At 45.6% G+C, this 24,352-nt stretch overlaps 3 protein-coding genes across 4 annotated transcripts; all 3 read left to right on the forward strand.

The window, feature by feature from the left end:
- The first annotated feature begins 791 nt into the window (after nucleotides 1-791).
- On the forward strand, nucleotides 792-3,133 carry LOC117145538 (GATA zinc finger domain-containing protein 10). The gene is made up of 3 exons (XM_033311233.1): nucleotides 792-1,869; nucleotides 1,928-2,051; nucleotides 2,109-3,133. Exons 1-3 carry the CDS (start codon nucleotides 943-945, stop codon nucleotides 2,891-2,893), a joined length of 1,836 nt encoding a protein of 611 aa, XP_033167124.1. The 5' UTR covers nucleotides 792-942; the 3' UTR covers nucleotides 2,894-3,133.
- Nucleotides 3,134-3,451: 318 nt separating this feature from the next.
- LOC117144945 (protein bride of sevenless) lies at nucleotides 3,452-8,386 on the forward strand. 2 transcript variants are annotated; one of them, XM_033310398.1, is made up of 6 exons: nucleotides 3,452-3,496; nucleotides 4,877-5,049; nucleotides 5,372-5,842; nucleotides 5,902-6,351; nucleotides 6,467-7,926; nucleotides 7,988-8,386. In XM_033310398.1, the coding sequence occupies exons 2-6, from the start codon at nucleotides 4,998-5,000 to the stop codon at nucleotides 8,243-8,245; spliced, it is 2,691 nt and encodes an 896-aa protein (XP_033166289.1). In that variant the 5' UTR covers nucleotides 3,452-3,496; nucleotides 4,877-4,997; the 3' UTR covers nucleotides 8,246-8,386. The 2 variants fall into 2 exon arrangements, with proteins under 2 accessions (XP_033166289.1, XP_033166290.1); XM_033310399.1 differs by having other exon boundaries at nucleotides 3,464-3,511.
- A 3,145-nt stretch (nucleotides 8,387-11,531) lies between these two features.
- Nucleotides 11,532-24,146, forward strand: LOC117145016. Its single transcript, XM_033310511.1, has 5 exons — nucleotides 11,532-11,752; nucleotides 12,308-12,403; nucleotides 13,964-14,532; nucleotides 19,150-19,560; nucleotides 19,626-24,146. The coding sequence occupies exons 2-5, from the start codon at nucleotides 12,328-12,330 to the stop codon at nucleotides 22,773-22,775; spliced, it is 4,206 nt and encodes a 1,401-aa protein (XP_033166402.1). The 5' UTR covers nucleotides 11,532-11,752; nucleotides 12,308-12,327; the 3' UTR covers nucleotides 22,776-24,146.
- Nucleotides 24,147-24,352: the final 206 nt, after the last annotated feature.

Consider the following 24,352-nt stretch of genomic DNA (forward strand, 5'->3'; position numbering starts at 1 on the left):
AGCGCCTTTCTAAATCCCTTTCGCTTTGCATTCCCTTTATGTCTTAAGTGTCTGTAACCTGAGGCTAAGCGGTCTATTTTCAGCAGTCCAGACATGGCCTTAAAGCTAGTTGCCTACTTAAGGATTCCTCCAGCGTGGCCATGCCACGCATCCGAATCATTCGCCTTGGATACACGGCAGCCCGAGGAGGTTCAAAGGTAAATAATCGGATAAATATTTGTAATAATTTCTTGAACGATGAACCACTTCCAAGCAAACAGCAAGTGGCATCCAAAACCACTTTCGCACTCACAATCAGATGCAGCTCATTAGCATTTGATTTGGCGTCGAACCGAAGAAATATTTCCGGCAAAGCGGGCAAACATTGAACCTTTGCTCTGTGTCATTGCCATTTGCGGTTAGTTGAGCGGCAAAAGGTAAACAAATTTACGGGGAAAACTCCCTCACCACCTGTGGTTTGAATAATGAAGAGGTGTTTGAGGTGTGAAAATAAATTTGGTAGCAAGCGAAGCGCTGGAGTGAGTAATCAATATGAATGCGATTTGGGTGCAGAGATCTATCATTCCGTGGTAAGTATATATATACACTCTATCCTCTTCGTATAAGGAAGTGAATCAAATGTGATGGTTCCGATTATTTTGATAAATGCGGAATGCGACGGAAATTTATCAAGAACACAATGTTTTAGTTTATTCAAACGATTTACTCAGCTGGGGTCGAGTAAAAAAACAAGTACATATTTTTCCAATCTATCTATCCAGTAGGCGGTGTTATAACATTCAGTATCTTTCTAAACCCCTCATTCATTTTAGCTAAATCATCCAAAGAACATAAATAGATGTAAAATATATCAAATACAGTTTATACATTATTGTGCTTTTGCGTTTATTGGCACAACTCGAGGCCAACGAAAGTTTGTTTCGGTGAGTAAAGATCCTTTAGATGAAGATGGTGCGCCCAATTCGTCGCAAGGGAATCGAGGAAGTCTACGGTTCCAAAATGGATACGTTGCATCCGGTAAAGTCGGTGGCGATATCCCATGCAGGTGTGAATAAGAAAACAGCAAGGACTGAGAGATCGGGTCCAGGCGGTGCAACTGGCGGTGGAGGAACCATTAGCTCCCGACAAGTCGATGCTCGCACTCAGCGCAGTTTTGTCACCGAAAATGATTACTACATCACCACCAATCTGCCGTTGACGGCGGCCAATCTGCGAAATGCCCCCGGTTCGATGGCTCAGCCATCAATATCGCAAATGATTCCCGGCCATGTCCAGCCATCTCCATACAACGCCATGCCCTCGAGGCGAAACCAAATGGCCAACAAGGCCAGTGCCCGTCAGGCGCCGATGAACAAGGTGCCGCATTTTAGCCCAACCGAGGGCACGGTGAACCCTAATGGCTATGGCATGTCCAAGTCGAAGGAGACATACCGAATGAAGCACCGCGAAAAGGGCAATACCCAGAGGAACGACTATCCAATGGATGACAACGACGACTTCTCCGATAAGGAAATAATGGTGCCCCAGCAGGGAAATGTGGGAAATATGCGCCGGCACAATCAGCACTCTCATGCACATCAAATGCAAATGCAGTTGCAATCCGGAGCAATGCAGCATCCGCCGCAGCACCAGCTGCACCAGCAGCAGCAGATGACTACTCACCATCACCTCAAGCAGCAGCAACAGCAGCGCCTCCAGCATTCGCAACCGCATCAGCATCAGCATCCGCATCAGAAGCAGATGCGTGGGCGACAGCCTGTTCCGGCGAGCAAGGTGCACGTGAGTACCGCCGATGACGATGAAGATAAGGAGGACGATCCTGAGGAGTTCTTTGACCTGATCCGCCAGACTGTCAAAACGGCCGTTGGCGTGAGTTTCGCCATAAGTTCATTAGATGATTAGTTAATACATTATGCACTTTCTTTAGAACACCATATCCGATGCTCTGGCAAAGAACTTTCGCGATCTGAGCCACAAAATCGAAAGGTTCTCGGGCGAGTTGAAGCAGACAAACGCTAACCTGGATAAGCTGCAGGAACAAGTCACTAGCAGTGAGTTCTATTTACTTTTAGTATTTATAATATGTAACTATTTTTTGGCATCTGCAGAGGTAATTTACTTCGGTGAGGAAAACTCCCGACACTTTCGGTACTTGTGCATGAAATCCGAGTACGATAAAATGTTTTACCAGCATCAATCGCTGATGAATGGAAAGCCAACTCAGGAAATGCTGAGTCTTTCGAAGGCGAACTTAGAAGCAGTGGCCTCAGTCAGTCAGAATGTGACACGGAAACCGTCGCATAGTTTAAAACAACAACCAGGAAAAGTGATTAGGAACCAAATCAAAATGCCTGTTAGCGCAAAAAAAGACCATAGCGAGTCCCTGATGAACTCCTGTGCCTATCGTAGCATCTCCAAAGCTCAGCAGCCAGTTCATGCTCCACAAAAGTCGTCATCGGACCAAAGTTTAGTTGTAAAATCATCTGATGTGGGCGTGCTAGAAGCCCTGGATCAGATTCAGCGCTACTGCAATCAGGTGAAACTTAAGGATATGAATGGTCAGATGCCGGCTGAACTGCCCAATCTCGAGGACATCTTGATACCCAAGAATAATTCAAGCGGTGGACTTTGTGAGCCAGCAGCCATGAGCTCTAGGACCCTCGCAGGCTGTCAGAAAAATAAAAAGGTTGACGACACACAGATGGAAACGCCCATTGATAGTACGGATGAGACCTACACCGAAGTGGATGACTTCCAGCTCTCCTCGGACATCTCGACCTGCAGCGAGGACGATGACTGCGGCATCAAGTATCCAAGTGGAGCAACCACGAGCCGGCCCAACCGCAAATTGAATCGAAGGGTAGCCAACCAAGGCGCCGGAGATGGTCAGTAAGGCCACTGGAGTGAAGATAAGGAGCATTTAAACTGAAGGGTAACCCTTTCCTAGATATCGCCTTAATACTTATTTAAATATTACTTTTGGAATGACCTAAATTATTTCTGATAATGTAAAACAAAAAAAAAATTGTATCATATGTTTCGACAAATTAACTATAACTTATCGTACCTGGCGTACATGTATTCATTTCATTCATCTTTAGGATCACAATTAAACGATGTTCAAAATTTAAAACTGGCTTTCATATTCTTACTTATGTTATGTGAACAGCTTACATTGAGCATAAAACTGACCTATTTGGCCCTTGGCAATCCCAATTCCCGCTTAGTAATGCCCATTGGTGTCACTAATAACTGCATATTATATTGACTGCAAAGCAAGAACCAACTGAGCTGGCCAAAAACAAGGCATCACCCCCATCCGGCAACCGGGTAAAACTGAGTCGAGTGGAAAATAAGGCCTAAGACCACCCCCACTAGCACTAACCTGCAGCTGCATTTTTATGGGCTTACGAGCGCCGCGGCTCTGGCAGTTCTTCCGCTAGTTCAGTTGGCCAAAACAGTTTAAACGTGGACGTGGTCCGTCGGTGACATATTGGTGCGTCTACTCAAAGTAAAATGAATATTTAAATAAAATGCACAAAAGCTAAATAAGGCCATAGAGTGAAACTAAAAATACTTTTCGGGCAATTAAAGTTATCCCCTAGAGGTATAGAGCTCTAAATAAAGCTTATGCAACGCGGCCAAATGAAAATGCTTATTTTTCAACTGATGTTGCGTTTGACGTGAATTAAAAGTGTTATGCAAAGCCCCAAAACCCGGAAAAGCGCCCTACGAATGTCAAAGCCCAAGGCCCGAGTGTCGGTTCTATTTTCAAGGATATTCCACTGAACAGTTTGCATTGGATAGCCATAAAATAAAATAAAACATTTTGATGAACCAAAGAGGATAGCAAACATTGTGCAAGCTATCACAAGTGGCCAAAATTGCAATTACTGATCGGCACCTTTGACAGGCCACCACCCTTTTCCACCCTGAAACCCGAAACCCTTTTGCCCAGCAAGTTGGCTAATTGCAATGACCAATATTTGAACTGGCTTCGGGGTGTACATATTTATTTTTATAATTATGGGAAATTGTACACTCGACGTGGAAAGCACTCAATTTCGTGAGTGACTGTTTGAGCCAATAACCATAACAACCAGCGAGTGCCGGGCCTAAGCCAAGTTAGTCAAAACAAAACGGCCAAAACAGGTGCAAAACATTGCCACATCAGTGTTCCGCCTTCGGTTTTCCAGGGGGTGGGTTCCAAAAGGGAAAAACTAAAATAAAATAAACTGAAATAGAGACCAAAAAATCGAATAGAACATAATTGCATTGTGCGGGCAACTGCAATGCTGCACCCGTTAACACAGGGGCTTACCAAATCAAATTGCTTGTTCGTGGGCCAACAATAAATATATATACTATATGTATGGTTTGAGTGCTGCGTACATCACTGGACAAATATAAAACGAGAAACGTTTAATTGACCCTAAAATCACTGAGGCGTTCAATTTGTGTTCCCTTGTTTTTTTTTTGCCAATGGCTGTTACCAAAACTATTGTGGCTCTGACTGTCAGTGGGTCCAGTGCGTGAATATGTGTACTAAGTGTGTGCAGTGCCATAAATTCCAGAATTCGGCTTCCGCAAAAAACCTCTATTGATTTTCCCGAAGTGAGAGAATATGCGAAACAGAAATTTTTTCCACCGTATTACTTTGCACTGATAGTGGGGAAAATCACGAAGAAACAGACATGGAAAAGTGGAAACTGTGCCAAGCCAACAAAGTCTGTGTTAGTGTGACAATTTTTAATGCGATTAAAGTGCAGCACTCTCCACGCAGTCGGCAAAATGGTTGAAGTGGCCGGCAAAAAATAAAAAAATTAAACTGCAAAGTGGCTAATATCCAACTTACCATTTTCTTTCTTCTTTTTAGCTACCAAAATAGAATAAAATGATATCAATTATCAGTACATGTTGAAGGAAAGACTGCTGCATTGCTTAATTATCAACGGACATTTATTGTATTTAATTGAAAAGCCTTTAAATCTTTAGAAATGAAGGTCACGGACGCTTTGCAATCTGGACGGAGAAAGCCATTACCAGTGGGTGAGTGCTCAGTAAATGTCGTAAGGCAGAAGTGAAGTGCAATGGAATGAATGGCAACTTGAGGGGATTTCTCGTTCCGGGAATATTTCAAGACCTGTATTTTTCTCAAAATGCCATTCAAGCTTGAGTTAGTGTAGAGAATTCCATTGCAAATATGGTTCAACTGAATTCTTTATTGCGTAATTCAATCAATTAACCAGTCAATCGACTTGGCTTTCAACAAGCCACCAAGCTAACCAATACAAAGGTACTTTAAATTAAAGAACGACGATATTTTCCATATTTTACGAATAAAGATTTAATTCATCGTTCTCCTCTACAGCTCTTCTATGCATCCTAGTCACTGTGTTCTGCATCTTGGAGTGCCATGGAGCAGAGGTGACATCACCCACCAAGAAGTCAGCTCCCCTTCGAATAACCAAACCACAGCCCACAAGTCAGCAGGCCAAGCCCATCAGTATTACCACAAGGGCCACAACCACGGTGGCATCAACCACCAATGATGAAGTCTCCAGCTCCGTCGATGGTCAGCTGGCCCCGCTCATCTCGTCCACAACCGAGGGACCCAGCGGTGGAACAACTGCCAGCTTAGTGCCGGAAATATGTCTCAATGGTCTGCAGTTGACGGTCAACAGTGCGGATGAGGGAACGGTAATACGGAAGCAGGAGGAGTTTGTCAAGATACTCGAAGGAGATGTGGTGCTCAGTGTCCTGACCAAGGACCCCGACTCCGCGTTGTTCGTAATCAATCGTGTGAACCAGGCGAATCTTATAATGGCAGACTTTGAAATTGGTTTGTAAAAGTCCGCTGTTTATATGCACCTAAATCAAATCCTTCTTATTGAATTCCAGGAATTCGCGCCATCAGCATCGACAACGCCAGCTTGGCCGAGAACCTGCTCATCCAAGAAGTTCAGTTTCTGCAGCAGTGCACGACGTACTCGATGGGCATATTCGTGGACTGGGAGCTGTACAAACAACTGGAGTCTGTTATCAAGGACTTGGAATACAATATCTGGCCAATACCGGGAACGCGGGCGCACCTCTTTCCCAAAGTTGCGCACTTGCTGCATCAAATGCCTTGGGGCGAAAAAATCGCATCCGTTGAAATAGCAACCGAAACGCTGGAGATGTACAATGAATTCATGGAAGCCGCTCGCCAGGAGCATATGTGCCTCATGCACTTCAAGAGCGACGAGAATGTTTACATAATGTTTGGCAATAAGCTAGCTAGTCACTTCAAGGAAAACGGCACTCTGTTTTCCGTGCCCACCGATAGAACGGACGATGAATTTCTGGCAGGTGGGTAGTAACTACAACGAACAGGATTACTAAAGTTGTTGGTTCTTTTGATTTATTGTTTAAGTTAAAGATTAAGACTGGTTACTTTCTCATTAATTTATTCTATTCTTTTTAGACTTACCAAACAGAGCTTTTGTCCTGATGGAAAACGAAATTGACCTGAGCACTGCCGTTGAATTGGACGCCACGCCCACCGCTCTGGACGAGATCCTGATCGGGAAGAGTGTGTTACCATCGCGAGTCCTGAGCTTTGCCGGCTCCATAATCGACCTGATGAACTGGCTGCGCGGATCTCTGTCCAAGCACTGTAAGCGTGGTGAGGAGCACGACTTGTATGTGCTGGAGAGCTGCTTCAACTTCCTGAACTTCATCGAGGACTGGCGGACCTCGGAGTACCGACAAGCCCATGATACGGCTGAGATCCTGTCGCTGCTGCTGATGCGCAAGTTGGGCACCGCCATGAACTTTCAGATGTACCAGAAGAAAGTGCTGACGCTGGACAAGATCACGGGTGAATCGCGTACCGAACTGCGCGAGATTGCTTCGCAGAACTTTGTGACCAATGTGACCACGTACTATCACTATAATCGGGACAATCACACCAGCTTGGAGCTGAAGACCAAGTTCGGTCAGGTGTTCAACTGCCAGTACAGTGCTGGTGACAATAGGCGGTATCCGTTCCTGTTCGATGGCGAGTCCGTGATGTTCTGGCGCATCAAGATGGACACATGGGTGGCAACTGGGCTGACGGCTGCTATCCTGGGCCTGATTGCCACGCTGGCCATCCTGGTGTTCATTGTGGTGCGCATCTCGTTGGGCGACGTCTTCGAGGGAAATCCCGCCACCTCGATTCTCCTTCTACTCTCCCTTATCTTGGTCTTTTGCTCCTTTGTGCCCTTTTCGATTGAATACGTGGGTGAGCAGCGCAATTCGCATGTGACCTTCGAGGATGCCCAGACTCTGAATACCCTGTGCGCAGTGAGGGTGTTCATCATGACTCTGGTCTACTGTTTTGTTTTTTCCCTGCTGCTATGTCGTGCCGTGATGTTGGCTTCTATTGGCTCCGAAGGTGGCTTCCTATCCCATGTGAATGGATATATCCAGGCAGTGATTTGCGCCTTTAGTGTTGTGGCCCAAGTGGGCATGTCCGTGCAACTTCTGGTGGTGATGCACGTCGCCTCGGAGACTGTGTCCTGTGAGAATATTTACTATGGTCGTTGGTTGTGGGGCCTGTTGGCCTACGACTTTGCTCTACTGTGCTGTGTGGGCGCCTTGATACCCTCTATATACAGATCCCAACGAAACTATCGCGAGGGAATACTCATTGTCATTGGATCGGTACTAATTATGGTGATTTGGGTGGCCTGGATAGCGTTATCCTTATTCGGGGACGAGTGGAGGGATGCGGCAATTCCATTGGGACTGCAGGCCTCTGGTTGGGCGGTACTGGTGGGCATCCTGATACCGCGCACCTTCCTCATCGTAAGGGGTATCGAACGGTCGGATATTGCCCAAGCTCTGCCTTCACTTACTTCTCTGGCCTTTGCCCAGAACAATCAATACTCCTCGGAACAGGTGGGTTCCTAGAAAATTAGCAAGAAACTTTTCTGATTAACTTAAAAATCTATTCTTACAGAGTGTTTACGAGTGCGTGAATCCCGCCATGCGCCATTGTTCCCAGGATGAGGTGAACCACCAGTCGCCTAGTGAGATTCCCACGTTACCCCTTCGAGGAGGTGGCCCACGTCGCCAGCAGTTCTTCGCCAATCTCCGCCAGGCCAATGCCAACATCAATCCACAACGTCCTCCACCTCGACCCCAGCAGAGTCCCTCCCGATCCTCGGTGTCCTCGCTGCCGCCCTCGCCCGATCACAACAAGATCACCCGTTTCTAGCCCACGAGTGTACAATTTGGCACTTCTAGTCAACGCTCCCAGTATGTGAATTCAGCTAAGAACTGTCCAACATTTTGAATCACTAACGAACCAAGAACTTATAGAAGTTGATAAAATATATAATAAAACGATACAAATTTATATAATCACAAGAACCTTTTTTCGGCCCCCAATCTGAAGCGAGCCGCTCCTGTAACTATTTCACCGCAATAGATATTTTTATCAGAACGGTTTGTGCGCCTGCTAAGTGAAAGCTGCGAAAGCTCAGCGGCTTTCTCCTCTTGCTCCGGCTTAATCGGGCTATAACTCTAATTGGCTGGGCAAACACGTGACAGGGCAAACAGCGAAAGCTAGACGAGCCGTAGGAAAAATCATCTAAGGCGAAACAACGACGGCAATCACAGGACCCGATATCCTTGTGCGTCACGCGACATTGGACGCCCATTTGTTTGGCCTTGGAGGAGTGGGTGTTGGGAAGGGGCCCCAGGAGGACGCTGACGTCAGGGTGACACTGGCTGGGGCAAGAACATTGACCATGGTACATGGACAAATGCGCAACAAGATATGCTATCAAGCCGCCACAAAGGCCGGCAAAAAAGCGAGGTTGCCACAAACTACCGACTACACGCGACCATTTCAAATGGCGCCGACTTTGCTGACAATGCCACGCGCAAAGCATTAGAGGGTTAAGGTTGGTGGCAGGTGTGAGGTAGATCCTGTAGGGATCCAGGCCAACCTCAATAAAGTTATGCTTTACCATGTAATCTCGTCCGAAATCCCCCCGAAAAATCCTCACAATCTGTGGTTTGTGGATGGCATACTTTTTGGGGCATCGCGAAAAGCGCTTTGTTTTCCGCGCTTTTCCGTACACTGGCCGCTGGCATAATTTGCACTTCATTTGCCGACACACAAAAAGGAAATGTCTTGGCCTGCCAAGGACAGGGACTGGGATAAGGAAAAGGATAAGGATTCGCTCGTGGGCGGCTTGCTCTGATTGCCGGGCGGCGATAGTACTGCGAAATGAGTTTTCCCCGATGCCATTTTCCTGTTTATTTTCGTATGGCCGCCATGTTCTTGCGTCCTTGCGTATGCTTTGGCATAATTTTCAGCACAGTTCTTGTAATTAAATTTTGTGCTTCTGCGCGAGATTAGAGAAGAAATATGTAAATGGACGGGAACTTCTGCGGCACCGCAGATCCTTGCAACCGGCTCCCATAATTGGCCATGTTGAGCAGCGCCTAATCTGGGATTCTGGCTGGAGTGTGTGTGACACTTGACTGTCAAAAGCTGTGCTACGTGACATTTTTAGCAATGCAGTCCTGCCGCAATTCAGCTCGTCCTTCCCAGCTTGGCGTGCTGCCGGCTACGCAGCGGTCCACGGGGCGTATGATTTATGACTACGACAGAACTAATGATGCCACATTCGTTAGATGGCAGGCGTGCGCCCAAAGGCGAGAAACATCGAATAGCACAGGGACATCTATTTATTTATATATCTGTACACATATATTATGCTGCGGGATGTGTTTCTATCTCTACCATACAAATATCAAGTCGAAACTCAACGCGTCACCGGCTGTGACGTCTTGGCCCACGCTAAAGATAGCCCAAAACAATCATAAAAGTGGCTTCCACTTCTAAACTTCCAAGTTAAGTTCAATCTGGCAAAAGAAAAGTTTTTCCTTTGTCGAAACATTCTGCGTAACAACCATTCCTTGCACACCAACTGGTGAATCATTCAGCTGCGTTTCCATCGGTGTGACGACATCAACCCATCTACCGGTAAAAATCAGAATCAGACATTTCGAGTTAAAGTTCGACACTGAGAGAAAAACTGTTTAACAAGCCTCTTAAGCGAATTAAAACATTTTAAATCAAAAATATCCCATGAATGATTAGTACATTAATCATGTATATTATTTTAAAACATGTATTTACATAAATATTTATTATTTGGGAACCCTTGAAGTGCTTAAAATATTTCTTCAAGTATAGGAGCACATTGTTTAAGAATGCGTATCTATGATACTCTGGCATGTCGCCAAATGTGCGCCACGTCCTGCGAGTCGCCTGCCATTTGCCTATATTAGTCATGCGGCCCAAAAAAAGACATGTGACGCCCGAGATACGAGCGCCACCCACTCCCAGGAAGCCCCCACTTTCCCTCTCACAAGCTTTTACTATGCGGAGACGTCAGAGGATGGCGCTACTTTACAACTACACCGACATTGGCGGGAGTTTTCCGCCCCCCCCGCCGACGTACTTGGCAATTTTCCACGCGACTCACAGATAGCGGTAAAGCCAAAACAAAAAGCTTTTCATTCATCAAAAGTAATCGGGAGCAAGTGAGAAGGATATACGAGAGGAAGAGGGACGCAATCTAGGTTGAGTTTGCGCCATTTGGCAGCTCGTCGAGCTATTTTTCGCCTATTTTGTGGCTGGCTCTTTGCTATTTTCGACACATTTCACTGGCCAACTCGACGAAGCTTCTATTTCTGTGCAGTGGCTTTTCCTCTGCGGTTGTTGCTTTTCCCGTTTTTCACTTTGTGACTTCTTCAATTGCGCTTTGGGGTTCATTCATGAAATTTGACAAGCCGACTCGCGTTAACCAAACAAAGACGGGTTTCGAGCTTTTCTTTCTTTTGTCATTTTAATTGCCTTCAGCTGGCTATTTTTGGATAGCCATTGAGCTCGCGATGGGGCTTTGACATTATAAATTATATATATTATGGATTCTGCACAATATCATTCAAAAATTTATAATTGGTTTCAGTAATTGGTTAGCTAAATTGTAGGTCCATAATGCACACATAATAATGTGTGACCATTATTTATGAAAAATGCAAATATTTTGATGAATTATAACAAGAGACAGATTTCAAAGCCAAGCTTCCTCATATGATAAGCAGGAAAAACTTAAAACTTCACGAAAAGGTTTAAATTAAAAAGCTAAATTTAATATTTAATTAAAAATCAACGCTAGTAATCACATCGAAAATTCATTAGATTTTCCTATCTAAACAAGCTATATGTTCCATTTCATAGTGAAAGCACTTTTAAAGAACAGCAGTCATAACTCAAAGACTGGCGAATTCTCCCGCTCCAATTCTCCGCATCACTTTCCCTGTCTGCGAACAGCTGTCAGCTGGTGGCCCCCACTTCGCAAAGCTTTCGTCAAGTTGGGGAAGCTTTTCCAATGCGATCCACAGCAGCAGGAGCGACATCCTTGAACAAACGCATTGGAGTCCAAGGGGCTTTTCACGTTAGTACGCGACGTTGACTCCGAGAGAACGGACACGAGGGCAAACAAACGGCTAACGCAACGGGATAAACGCTGAGACAGGACCTCTCACACACGCGCACTCATACACACACACAAAAGTCCCAACTCGTCTATATATATTGCATATATATACGTTTAAGTGAAGCGCCAAGTGCCAGTGTCCTAGAAATTAAACACAATACGAGAATAAATTCAAATCAAAGGCGATAATGGAAAATTAATTGGTAAGGTCCGCGAATGAAACGAAGTAAAGGAAAAGTGCAAGTGAAAAGTGACAGTAAGAAGCAGAAATCCACACACACACACACAAAATCACTCACTCATACACACACGCACGCACACAAAGGAAACGTCATATGCCAGAGGCATTGACAGGAGTCCGTGGAGCCCGCATTTTGTGTATCCTATTTTGTGTGGCAGCGCCAGGAGAAGGAGAGCGTGTCCTTAGCCATAGTGGCCAAGAAAAACAAAAACAAGCACAACACAATCACAATTACACCGTGTAGTTGCCATAATGATAGATTTCAATAATAAATTGAGCAAATTATCGTAGAGAACGTGCCCCGCTTCGAAAGTCTAAAAATACTCGCGCGTCGCCAAGTTGTCGTGAGTCCAAAGTTCCCTATTCCCATCATCAGGCAAACAACAGCCAATGTGGATGTGGATGTGGTTGTGGATGTCGAAGGGTCTAAAGTGCCGCAACAGACTTTAAATTATGCATGCACATTGATTTTCCGTTGCCGTCGTTATATCCCCATCATCTATATCTATATCACCAGGCCATCGGCTTTGTTGTCGCATGTTATCAGCGGAACTGGCGTCCTCGACGGCTTTGTTGAATGCGAGTTATCAGCGCAGCAACGGCCCCGCAAAAGGTAAGCATCCGCCTGGACCACACGGCGTATGGGTAATGGGAAAGCACTTTATTGATTAGGGCACGGCAGGCACACGAAAACAATGTTAATGAGTGCTCATCATGCTCAACGGAGGCTAAAAATGAAAGAAAAGCTATCTGGGATAAGCTGCATGAGCAGGCATAAGCAGAAAAGGTTTCTTAAACTTGGGGGGATAAGCTAAGAACGCTCTCGAGTATATAATTTAAGTATAATTTGGGTTAATGGGCTTTGAGATTACGTTTCTTTATATTTTACTTTTAAAGCTTAAATTATTATTAACCAAAACTTAAACGTTAAATATTTTTAGAAGTGTCGCATGCCCTTCAGATGTGCTGTCTTATTCTCCTACCAACTAATAAAATCTATGGGAATTTCACAAGAATTTTTGGATTTACTTCGCTTTGTTACCAAGAGCTCGCTTTCCCCTCTCTAGATTAAATGCTCACAGGATCATATGACATAGCAATACCCTCTTTTTTCACTTGCCTGAACTATGACAGGCTCTCCTTTGGCTCTCTAGTTGCCCTTCCCAAGTCATAAATTCAATCATAATGTCATAAAATACATTTATAACTCATTTACAGTGCTTATTAACACATACACAGAATGGGCGCCAACTCATTAACGCCCCCAGGACATGAGTTGATACGTGGTCCCAGTTCTCAGTTCCTTTCTCACTCCGAATGCTGCGTCATTGTTGGCACTACAACGGCTTTTAATCTGATTTCAATTATAATTCCATTTTACTGCACTGATGTCGTTTGGCGCCCACTGCCGGCTGCTGTGGCTCCCTGTGAATGGCCTCGAGCCACCCACTATCCACATTCAGTTGCCACCACCCACCCACCTGATAAAGCCCATCAGGAGCGCGACCCACTCGTTGTAATTTCCCCTTTGTGCAACAGCATTTTAACGCAATTTATGGGGTCTGACAATGGGCAGTTCCTTGCGCCGATGGCGTTAAAATTTCCATTCGAAGTGCCACCGGAAGTACGGTTATAAAATGTCAACAACAATGCTAACCCAAAACAGTTGCCACACATCCGGTATGCAACTCGACCGTGTCTGTGTGGGTTTTGCTGACGTTTTTCTAACGATTTTTACGGCTTGATGTCATGCACCGCCGTCCACCTTCGTTTTTCGCAAAATTTCCAACGGCATGCAACAAGGAGTCGGGCTGTAATTGACTTTATGGTCTGCATTCAACCAGGCAATTGGTTTAATTATACAAATTGTTTGGCGGATTATAAATTACACTGCAGTTTGCATATCGAAGTAGGTAAGAGGGACATTTCCTAGAAATCGAAACAAGCGTCCTGAAATAGTTTTTCATGGAAGCAGATAGCTAGGAAGTCCTAAAGGAATTTGCTTTCATTTCGGTATCTATATACTTTATTAGTGGGAAAATATACATTTTCATTAGTTAGTTTTTTCATCATTCCAAACCCATTATATGCTAAAATGGGTTTGTTAGGCGTCATGTTCTTGACACGAAATCCAGTCACTAACATCTGCCTTTTATACTTACATGCCTTGCAGATGAAGTTTGCCCCTCGACAATATATGACAAGTGCCACACAACAACAGGAGCAGCAGCACCAGCAGCAGCAGCAACAATGACCAAGCAATTGACAACGGCAACTGCAACAAATGCGGCATCTAGCATAGGGCAAGCGGGTGATTTGGCCCCCACAGTTATATCCCCAACCGCGCCAGCCACACTAGCGACGGGCGGATCGGGCGGAGCAGGAGGTGCCGGAGGGTGCTCCGGAGCAGGTGGAACCATTTCACCTGTCAGCGAGGCAACAAAGACTGCGCCACCACCACAACCCGTGGAGGAGAAGCCCTCGAGTAGCGATGCCAGTGGCAGATCGGCGGCTCTGGAGCGTGCCTATGTGCACGATGTATACGAGCACTGTGAGGAGCCAACGGGTCCCGTCCGACCACGTATGGCCCACTTCCTCAGCGGGCTCGATCCCGGCTCCGTGGTCTGCGACGTCGGCTGCGGCAGTGGGAGGTACCTCACCCAGTGCAATCCGGCCATCTGCACCATTGGCGTGGAGCGATGCTACCGTCTGAGCAAAGTAGCCCACGAAAAGGGCGGCGAGGTGAGTTCTTTATTATAGAAATCTACTAATAATAACAATCCACATACAAATTTAGAAAAAAATCGTTGTGTTCTGTGATAAGTAACTATTGTTTATTAAAGTTTAGCCATATATATGCCGAGGGCATTTAGGAACCTTAGGATTGCAAGGCCTTCGAGGTGGCTTATACCAATCTTTAATGGGTCCCCATGACCATCTCAGAGGCGGTTGAGGCTCAGTGGTCGCAAAAGTCGCAAGTAGAAAATATGAAATTCCAAAACTTGTATTCATATTAAAATAATGTAAATCTTTCCAGAAAAGTGCGTTTTTATACCACTTTTTAATGGAACTAATAGCATTACCTCTACTTTAAAATCTGTATAATTACCTTCACAATTTCATTTAAAGATATAATATACCGGAGCTATGACTAAGCTATTCTACTCCTATTCCATTTTTAGATTGAAAGTAGCAACATTCTTTAAAAGTTTATCATAACTTAATTCATTTATTTGGTTTTGGGCGGACTGAAATATTTCTCATAAAGTTTCCAAGTATGTGCTTGATTAACTGAATTCGCAAAATGAGCACCGCATAAACTCATCAAGTTTGTGTGCAATCTAATTGCCGCCTGCTGCTAATTGCATGTGTTTGGTGTGGTCGTGTTCTCCTTGAAGTTCCGTTCTCTTGGCCATAGAATTGACCCATTTTCCATTTACCCCTCAACCAGCAAAAGGTGGAAAAGGGGAAGTGAGAGGGCCAGGAGTGTAAAACATTCGCTAGATTCAAATGCCGGCTGCTCCACTTAACTTGGCCATTAGCAGAACGCATAAATTATGCTTATCATTGGGTATTATATGCACATGTTCCGTTCGCCTGCTGCATTGGGAGTTTTTAGTGCCTCATAATTGCAATGGTCCACAACGGAGCCGTAAAACGAGTCATTTGGAGGAGCAGTTAACCAGGCGGATACCATAAACTGCACATGGTTGGCAGCCAAAAGGGATGCATAATCGGCAATTGGATTTAATGCACTTCCAGCTGCAGCAGCTTACGTTTCAATTTAGATCCTAAATGGGGTTGGGATTAATATTTAATGAGTAAATGCACGCTGCATGAGTGAATTATTTACCCGAATCTAATATGTACGCTGAAATGACAACTAATTTGGCTAAATTGTGAAAGTCGCTTGGAGAATTAGAGACCTCCAATGTTGGGTTAATGAAATGTGGATATATTTTTATCACTATTAAATAAATATAAGCTTATGCTCTAAGAGTATGCTGATCCAATCTGTTAGCAATGCCTTATTCCGTACTGGTTTTTTAGTATGGAACATTTTGAAAGGCTTTCACTATTCTTTGGGACAATTGCGCTAACAATATGTCATGTATTAAGCTCAGAAATTGTAAAGTTTATGGGGTGGAAGAGCACGCCTCGAACTTCTGGGCACAATTAAGTGATACGCTCGGCTATGTCATAATGAACATGAAGTACAGCGCACTTAGTTGCCCCCTCCCCTGAACAATATTCGCTCAACAATGACACAACTCTGCTGCATAGTTTTCCCCATTTTCTTTTGTCCCGCTGTTGCTGCAGTCGCTCCTGGCAACCCCCAACATTTCCCTTTACAAGGAACAACAATAAATTGCGATCCCCCTTCCTGCGCCGCGTGAAACCGACGCTATAGTGGTATATAGCCAGCTGCCTGAGGTATGCAATGCTTTTTGCCATAATCTATTACTAACGCTGGGCGTTTATTTATGGTGCCATTTGCAGGCGGAAAGCACAGACCGAGTACCATTTCCCAAGAAGAACGGGCTTTTCATTTGCTTTCCACTTCGCCGTAATCGACAACACGCATTCTTCGCATTTAAATTGCTTTCGCGTGGAATTGACAGCAAGGTTGCAGGAGCAGCTGCTGCATTTCGCCCACCGTTTACTTAATTTATTTAATAACGTGCCACATTACCATGACCCGGCTGGAGTTGAGGTGCCTCCAATTATTATTGTTCGCCGGCGAGTCCTTGACATTTAGTCCTTGCCAACGCTGATTGCCCACATGTGTTTCTAATCACTGTTGCCCGATAATTTGCATAGCCAAACGAATCCGATCGGAATTTATATCTATTTGCTATTTGCCTAATGTGTTTAAAATACAGCCGACAGCAAATGCACAAAATGCGCACGTGACATGCAAGCGAATGCAAGTTTTGCTGCGGAATGGCCAACTTTATGCAAAACCAATTTAACTTGGTCCGGGCGCACAAAAGTTGCAACTTTCTGATTTCTGCAGCTCGTGCATGGCCTGATTTTCAATAATTTTGTAAAGCAATAAAACCGGAGCAAGTGGAGCAGCCAAAAATCGCACTCCACAGCACGAGACATCCTCGTAAATCTCCATCCGCCGCCCCAAAAAAAAAAAAAATGGCGCATACAAATGGGTGAAAGGAAAAGCATTGCCGCAAACATAAAAAGTGAAACTCAATAATGGCAGGTGCAGAGCGCTTGGTTTTTCTGGGCCAGGTGAAACCTGCAATTTTCAGGCGGCCCGAGGCTCCGTTCTTTTGCTAAAGCGCCATTTAAATAAGCCGCAAAGAGATACTGCATAAAGGACGAGTATATATACTCATACTATATATTTTCCTTTTCGGCTCACAGCCGCCTGTCTTTTCGTCTTTTGCGCTGCGCTTTGGCCTCATTAGCGTGCAACGTGGCGTATGCGTAACGTGTTTCACTCTCACCTGACACTCCCCTCCGCCCGTCAACATAAATTCCAAAGGCGTCATGTGCCCGACCCGCGTGACACTACACACATCGCATTCACACACACAAACGCGCCAACCCCCTGTATTTGAAAAATGGCCACTGCTATAAATACGATTTGTATAGCGCACTAGAGAAAAACATTGCAAATAAAGGAAAGCTGTCAGCGTGCGCATTCATCGAAAGGAGAAACTAAAGTGCTGGGGATATGTTGTGGGCGGTGGATGCAGCTATGGGGATCAGATGAATGGCACCGCATCAGAATGCATTAAGAGTCGTGCTCATAACCGGAAAACAAAGGCTTGCTTACCTAAAATGCATGAGATTCCGTTTGTTTGCCTGGGCGTTTCCACAAGGAAAATACAATGATTCACTTCTCATTGTGTATGTGTAGAGAAATTTAAGACTGGTTAAATTTTCTAAGAAAAGTTTATTGTAAGTTGCTGAATGGAAAGCCATTATCTTAAGTTTTACCAAACTATTTAGCTCTCGAAATATACTATAATATTTTCTGCCATTGAAATGCAATTCCAAGACCCCAATTCCCCTGCTCAATGCCCATCCAAAGCTCAGAGGCCGAAAAACACTTATGTTAATTGATATTTGCGAAAGACTTCGAGCTTGTAATGGCTCAGTCTGAGTTCCTAGCCACCTGGCAGCAGCACCTGAAGCGGAAAACTCTGGGCAAAGTGTAAGGCTAGGCGGGTCAAGGATTTTTATTTCTGCAGGAGAACACACCCACATCCATGGCAAGTGCAAATACACACAGAAATTTGCGATAACAGTTGAGCAGGAAGCGGAAATACAAGATTGCAGCAAATAAGATGGCTTTTTATCGGAAAAAACTGAGCATAATACGTATGTAGCTTTTTCCAATATTTAATCTAGTATTTGCTCAGGCAATGTAACATTGATTCCGCAAACGAGGATTGAGAGCAATGAAATTTCCAAGGAAATTGTGAATTTATATTGGCTGCAAATTGCATTTCCTGAAACAGCTTGAATCGATATTAAATTTCTCCATTGACGCGTTTGTCACCCGATATTTTATTGAACGAACGAAATACACCTTTGTTTGCCTAACTCCCCTTCATCCCAATGATGGTAATTGACACCATCAGTTCTGGCCATGACACGAAAATGAATATAAATGGCATGGATATGCCTGAACGTGCACCGGTTTTGGCCACATTGTGTTAGGTCAGTTTGTAAAAAAAGTATTCAACTTACGACGAACAGGACCATTCCCCCAGCGTACGTTTGAATGACAAATGGTCGAAGCTAACTTCCAATCAGCCGGCCACACAGATAACTTTGTTTTTCCAGCGAGGAAAAGTTACTAATTGCCAAATGATGTAGCCAACCGAAAGGGATACTGCTTGTGGATTATTCAATCAGGCTGCATCGCTTTGAAATGGAAATTTTCTATTTCTTGCCATCTATACTGAATGCTCAACTTTTCGCAAAGGCGATTGATGGTCCTGTCCGTGGCTTGAAATTGCATCATCTCCTCTTGCTTACTGCAGCTTACACTATTTCAATAGCATACTTTTGCGGGCAGCACCCGTGGGAGGTTTCTGGCAAGGACTCGATTTCAGCGACAAGAGCACGATGTCGGCAGCTCTGACCCCACAAAGAGACTCCTGCGAGGACTTATCTTTGACACAGCTTAATTGGCATGGCTTCCCCGGAGATCGTTGGTTTCGTGGTGTTGGACTACCACCAGGGGAAATCATTAAGTCCGCAAAATCAATCAAATTATTAAAACCATGAGAAAATAAAATACGGCAATAATGCTAATATCAATAATTATGTAGAAATTCAATGAATAATGTGCTTTAATGAAAACCTCTTTATTGTTATGTTTTCCAGGTGGCACTGTGCGACAATCTGGAACTGCCTTTCCGGGACGACAGTTTCGATGCGGTGTTGTCGCTGGCGGTGGTGCACCACTTTGCCACCACGGAGCGACGTGTCCAGGCACTCAGGGAATTGGCTAGGATCCTTAGGATCGGTGGTCGGGTTGTGATCACCGTGTGGGCGCTAGAACAACGACATCGACGCTTCGAGTCGCAGGATGTGCTGATACCCTGGCAGCCACCAAAGAATCGAAACTACTCCTACTCGGATGAGGAGGACGACGACAATTTCCAGCCACCTTACCATGCCTACACCGAGGACTCTACGAATTCTAGTCGATCAGCCGGAGATGGCGATAGCTCCAGCCTTAGTTCGTCTTCGCCGGGGGAATCCTGCTACAGCTTTGTTCGCCGGGCCATTCAGGTAAACCAAAAACTCTGTCGCTTCTCATTAATCATTTAATAATTATTATTTTTCTGAAACCATAGAAACTAGCCCGTGGACGCCGGCATGCGTGGTTCATGGACTCGTGGTCGTCAAAGGACACCAAGAACGACAGCAGCTTGGACTACGAAGATGCCAAGGATCTGCCCATCGAGCTGCGTCGCCTGGAGGACTTTGAGGACTTTCCCGATCCGCCACTATCAGCCGGCCTCAAGTCCCGCAGCTTGGGTAGCATTCTGCAGCCACCACCCCGCCAGATTGTCCGCTCGCGCTCTAGTGTTCCCAGTCTGGGTGGTCCTCTGATTCCTGGTGAATCAAAGGCCAGTGCAGCGGCGCTGCTACTCAATACTCCGGAGAGCCAGCAACTACAGCTACAACTCCAGCTGAATGGAAGGCATTCCCCCACCACCACGGCAAGTGCTGGGAATACCTTGAGCAGAAGACCAAAGCTCATCAAGCAAAAGCAGTCCTTGTGCGATGATGACGCCGCCACACCTCCCGCCCCCGATACCTTTCAGGTGGTAAGCAGCCTGAATGGCTCCAATGGCGTGGTAAGCAGCAGTTTGTACTCAAAGAGTGGCTGCTATGCTGGGAATTTCCATCAGCATGCCTCAGCGACGGCCACGCCTCCTTCGGGTGATTCTGGTGAAGGAGGAGTCACTGGCGGACCCACTGGTGGGCCGACGTTCCTGCGCAAACAGAGTTCCCTCAACGAGGATCTCATGGCCTGCAATCGATTGAGAGAAAAGGAGAGGGTGCGCAAGCGCATTCAAAAGCAAACTTCGCTGAATGAAGCATTTCTCTGCAGATCAGCTCTGTTCTCCAAAAGATTACAAGTAATCCGTGAGGGTTTCACCACCAAAATAAAGAGCTCTACTGGCAGCCTGGAAAGGGTGACCAAGACGGGCATAAGTAAGCTGATCCAAAACATCAAGAGTGGACCGCAGGCGCAGCCGAATCCTGCCCAGCACCCCGCTCAACTGGACAAAAACGCCACGCTGAATAATAACAATAAGCAGGGTGTGGCGGCGACGGCTCATCAACACCACCATCACCACCACCACCATCCTGTTCATCATCTGTCCCACTTGATTCTGCCTGCATCCTCGACAACGGGACCCGTGACGTACTGCAGCAGTGTGGAGTGCACCATGGGCAATCTCTGTCACTGCAGCCAGTACCAGCAAGAGTGTCCCGCCTGTGCGGATGGCGGTCAGGGTGACAAGGCTAGAAGGCATTCCCGGGAATCCGGCTCGGACTCCTCCAAGGACAGCAGCCTGCAATCGGACACAAGTATCGAGTCCGAGGACAGCTTCGCTTCGGTCATATTCATACCCAAGCCGGAGCAGCACCAGCAGCAGTTGAACTACCAGCAGCAGCACCAGAACTCTAACTCCAGCTCGAGCAACTCATCCTCCAGCAATGGACAAAGGGCACAGGGAGCCGCTGGTCGGGATCAAGGGGTGAATCCCGGCTCCCGATTGCCGCCTACTCACTCAGTGCCAACATCGCCGCTCATCATGCCCTGCCCTCCCACTCCGGCTCATTCCCCGGCTGCCATCCAGGGCACGGTGACTTCTCCGCCTCAATCCACATCGGCCGTTTCCGCCGCCATGGCCATTTTGACGCCACCCTCAAAACCCGCTCGTTTCAGCTTCGATGAGGCCCACATCAAGCTGCAAAAGGAACAGCACGTAGATCTGCAAAAGGAGCCACCCAAGGAGAAAAAGGAGCCGTTGAAGGAGCTGCCAAAGGAACCTCTGAAGGAATCGCCACCGGTGCGTAGGATCACACGCCAGGCCATCAGAGATCTGCCACCCATTCCGAAATTCCGGAAACAGCAATCCCTGCAGCTGCAACGTCAGAGCTTTCCCATCGTTAGGAGAGCGTCGGGATCGGGCGTATCCACTTCAGCATCCACCACATCGCTGGCCACCAAGCTGCTCTCCCTGGAGCTCTTTAATCCGGCCACCGATGATCTGGACAGCGATTCCAGTGAGCCCTCCTCCCCAGATTCCATAGACAGTGTTATAAGTGCACCAAGATCGGCCAAAGTGCCCTCGGGAAGTGAGGAAGGAGAAGCCGCCTCCGCGAACTCCAATTCTGCCTCGCAGGACGAAGGAGAGCCCAGCTTGGCGCAGCTCATCAGTCTGCAGCAGGAGCAGTACCATAAAGGGGAGCTTCAGATCAATAGTTCCCGCTCCCAGGCCGAAGATGATATAATCCTGAATGCAGACAGTGCTCCTCTGCTCCCCGAAAAGAGGGAGGCCGCTCAGAAGCAGGATTGTGCGGAATTCGCTGAGCAGCTAAGTGCCCAACTGCAGCGGGAACTGGATGACAAGACCAATCGAACTGAGTGCCGGTATCTGGATGGGATCGGAATGGGAGATCTGTCCGAGATCTTGGGTGGCGGTAAGAAGCGCTCTAATGGTGATCTGAGTGCTTTCCGGGATGAGCTCAGGGAACGTCGCTTGATGCTTGCTAACCTCTCCACGCAGCCAAGTCTGCAACAATCCCCGGTGAGCTCATCCACCTCATCACTATCCTCCCAAACCCGCAGCTTCACCATCCAGGAAGAGGATGGTGAGGAAGAGGAGGAGGAGGAGAACGAGTCCAGCTACTCACTGGGCGTTTATGAGCACTGCAAGATCTCTAAGTTCAACTACAAGAGGAATCGACACTATCAGCTGAATCCGGAGACAGCCTACCTGCTGCAGGACGATGGGGATAGTGATGTGCGCGAGGATGAGGACGATGTCATTCCAGAGGAGGAGGAGCAGGAGGAACAGGATGAGGATGCGGAAGCAGAGGCTCTGGAGGCCCGAGGTGGCGACCAGTTGGGCGAAGGCATGTCGGACTATGGCCAGCGCAGGCGCAACATGGCTGCCCTGAAGGTCCAACCACCGACGACCCAGCAGCAGCAGCAACCTCAGAAGGAGCCAAACCAGGCACCGAATCTCCAGCAGCGGCCCTCCAACGATTCCCTGGAGCACTCGAACAGCTCCACCAACTCCCTGGACAGCCCCTCCCAGGGCGGAGCCAGCACTCACCACCGCTACTACCATGTGTTCCGCGAGGGCGAGCTGGACGCACTGATCAACCACCATGTGGCCAGCCTGCACATCGTTAGCTCCTACTACGAGCGGGCCAGCTGGTGCGTGGTGGCCGAGAAGGTTCAGGTGTGGACCATCTAAGCACCCAACTCTCGAACGGGGATTCAAAACGAAACTTAAGTTTATTTGCTATTACTGGGACCGAAGCATGTATACCAAGTATTTAATGATACGTTACTTTGAGTTTCATTTCTTTTGTACGAATGTAATATATTTTAAGTTGCACTTGAATATCTATTTAGGACATTCAATCCAAAAATCTAATGAGCTTTTTTTATTTTTTCAAGGCGTAGTTGACCCGTTTGAATCCCTGCTCTAAAACAAATGCCCATTTCCTAGCTGTAGTCTCTGATCTGATGCCCCCAAAGGAATTGTTAAATTTAGTCTATTACTCTAGTCGGCTGGCGGTGCGGGGCGGGGAAGGCCCGTCCTGCTACCCAGCACTAATTTATTGTTAGCAGGCCTGCTCAAGGACGCGAACGCAGGATTGCACTGCATTGAAATCCAATTTCAAAGGAAAACGTAGCTCTAAGAACGAAACCAATCGAATCGAAACAACGCAAGCTAAATACAAATCTTACTAGTTATACGAACATATTCTATTTACAACGATCATCTGTTTGTATCTTGCGCTATCTGCAGACTCAGTTTCAAGCACTTTATTGATATAATTTCGAAGCGAATAATCATCAAACGTCCATTGCAGCCAACATATACCACTTATACAAGAGAAAATCAAGATACCAGTTAAGCAGCTAGAAAAAAGTAATATAGCAACTACATGCATGTATACACTCCTTAAAACTGCAAAGTTAATAGAACTCTCTAAAAATATCAATAACTGCATTTAAATCTACGAGAGAACCGTACATATATCGAATGCAGAGTAAAATCAAAATATATACACAAAACAGTTTAAGAAGCTCTTTCCGCAAGCTCACCAATTTTCCACATATATATATTTTTCACCTTTTTAAAGCACTTTTTTATTTAATTTACTTGATTGGATAAAGTACCCAGCTCACTTCCCAAAAACGGCCAATAAGACGATTGTAACATAAGCCTATGCCTAAACTTAAATTTTTGTCAGCTTAAGAAGGGTTATTTGAAAAATAACGCAAACATTTTCAATAAAACCAAATATATACATATATCTACCTATACGCGACTGTACATGTGTTTTTTAGCTAGCTAAACTAACTTTATACCGTAAAATAATAGAACAATTGAATAAATATTAACTAACGTTGGACGCAACACTAAATTACAACAGATAGAACTCGATTTGAACCTATTACTGCTCGAAATGCTGAAACATTATAAACATTAAGTATTGCTGGAAAATATGTATAATTTGCACAGAGCCAAACAGGCACACTCAAACGGAATAAACACAAAACCCAAGCTACAAAACCATCTGAAATATTTATTATTGATAATTTGTAATGCATTAACAACAACATTAAATAAACTAATAATACTTACTGAACTGAATCTGTGTTTTTCAAATGAATTGAATATTTATTTGGGAGAATTAAACAATAAAAATATAATTTCAAATGAGATATAAAAAAATTAAAGTCAAATTTTTTTTGAATTTTTAAACGCGCGCCTTTACTTAGGTCTTATGGTCACCCTAAGGAATTCAGTTGGTCATA

This window comes from Drosophila mauritiana, chromosome 3R, assembly GCF_004382145.1.
Source record: "Drosophila mauritiana strain mau12 chromosome 3R, ASM438214v1, whole genome shotgun sequence".
In the NCBI taxonomy this organism is placed as follows: domain Eukaryota; kingdom Metazoa; phylum Arthropoda; class Insecta; order Diptera; family Drosophilidae; genus Drosophila; species Drosophila mauritiana.

What these genes read in the sequence shown, in the direction of transcription:
- LOC117145538 (XM_033311233.1), top strand. Translation starts at nt 943, where the DNA reads ATGAAGATGGTGCGCCCAATTCGTCGCAAGGGAATCGAGGAAGTCTAC. An exon ending in CTGTCAAAACGGCCGTTGGC is followed by an intron (nt 1,870 to 1,927) that starts GTGAGTTTCGCC and finishes CACTTTCTTTAG; the next exon opens with AACACCATATCCGATGCTCT. An exon ending in GCAGGAACAAGTCACTAGCA is followed by an intron (nt 2,052 to 2,108) that starts GTGAGTTCTATT and finishes TGGCATCTGCAG; the next exon opens with AGGTAATTTACTTCGGTGAG.
- LOC117144945 (XM_033310398.1), top strand. Translation starts at nt 4,998, where the DNA reads ATGAAGGTCACGGACGCTTTGCAATCTGGACGGAGAAAGCCATTACCA. An exon ending in GGACGATGAATTTCTGGCAG is followed by an intron (nt 6,352 to 6,466) that starts GTGGGTAGTAAC and finishes TATTCTTTTTAG; the next exon opens with ACTTACCAAACAGAGCTTTT. An exon ending in ATCAATACTCCTCGGAACAG is followed by an intron (nt 7,927 to 7,987) that starts GTGGGTTCCTAG and finishes CTATTCTTACAG; the next exon opens with AGTGTTTACGAGTGCGTGAA.
- LOC117145016 (XM_033310511.1), top strand. Translation starts at nt 12,328, where the DNA reads ATGTTATCAGCGGAACTGGCGTCCTCGACGGCTTTGTTGAATGCGAGT. An exon ending in CAGCAACGGCCCCGCAAAAG is followed by an intron (nt 12,404 to 13,963) that starts GTAAGCATCCGC and finishes CATGCCTTGCAG; the next exon opens with ATGAAGTTTGCCCCTCGACA. An exon ending in CCCACGAAAAGGGCGGCGAG is followed by an intron (nt 14,533 to 19,149) that starts GTGAGTTCTTTA and finishes TATGTTTTCCAG; the next exon opens with GTGGCACTGTGCGACAATCT.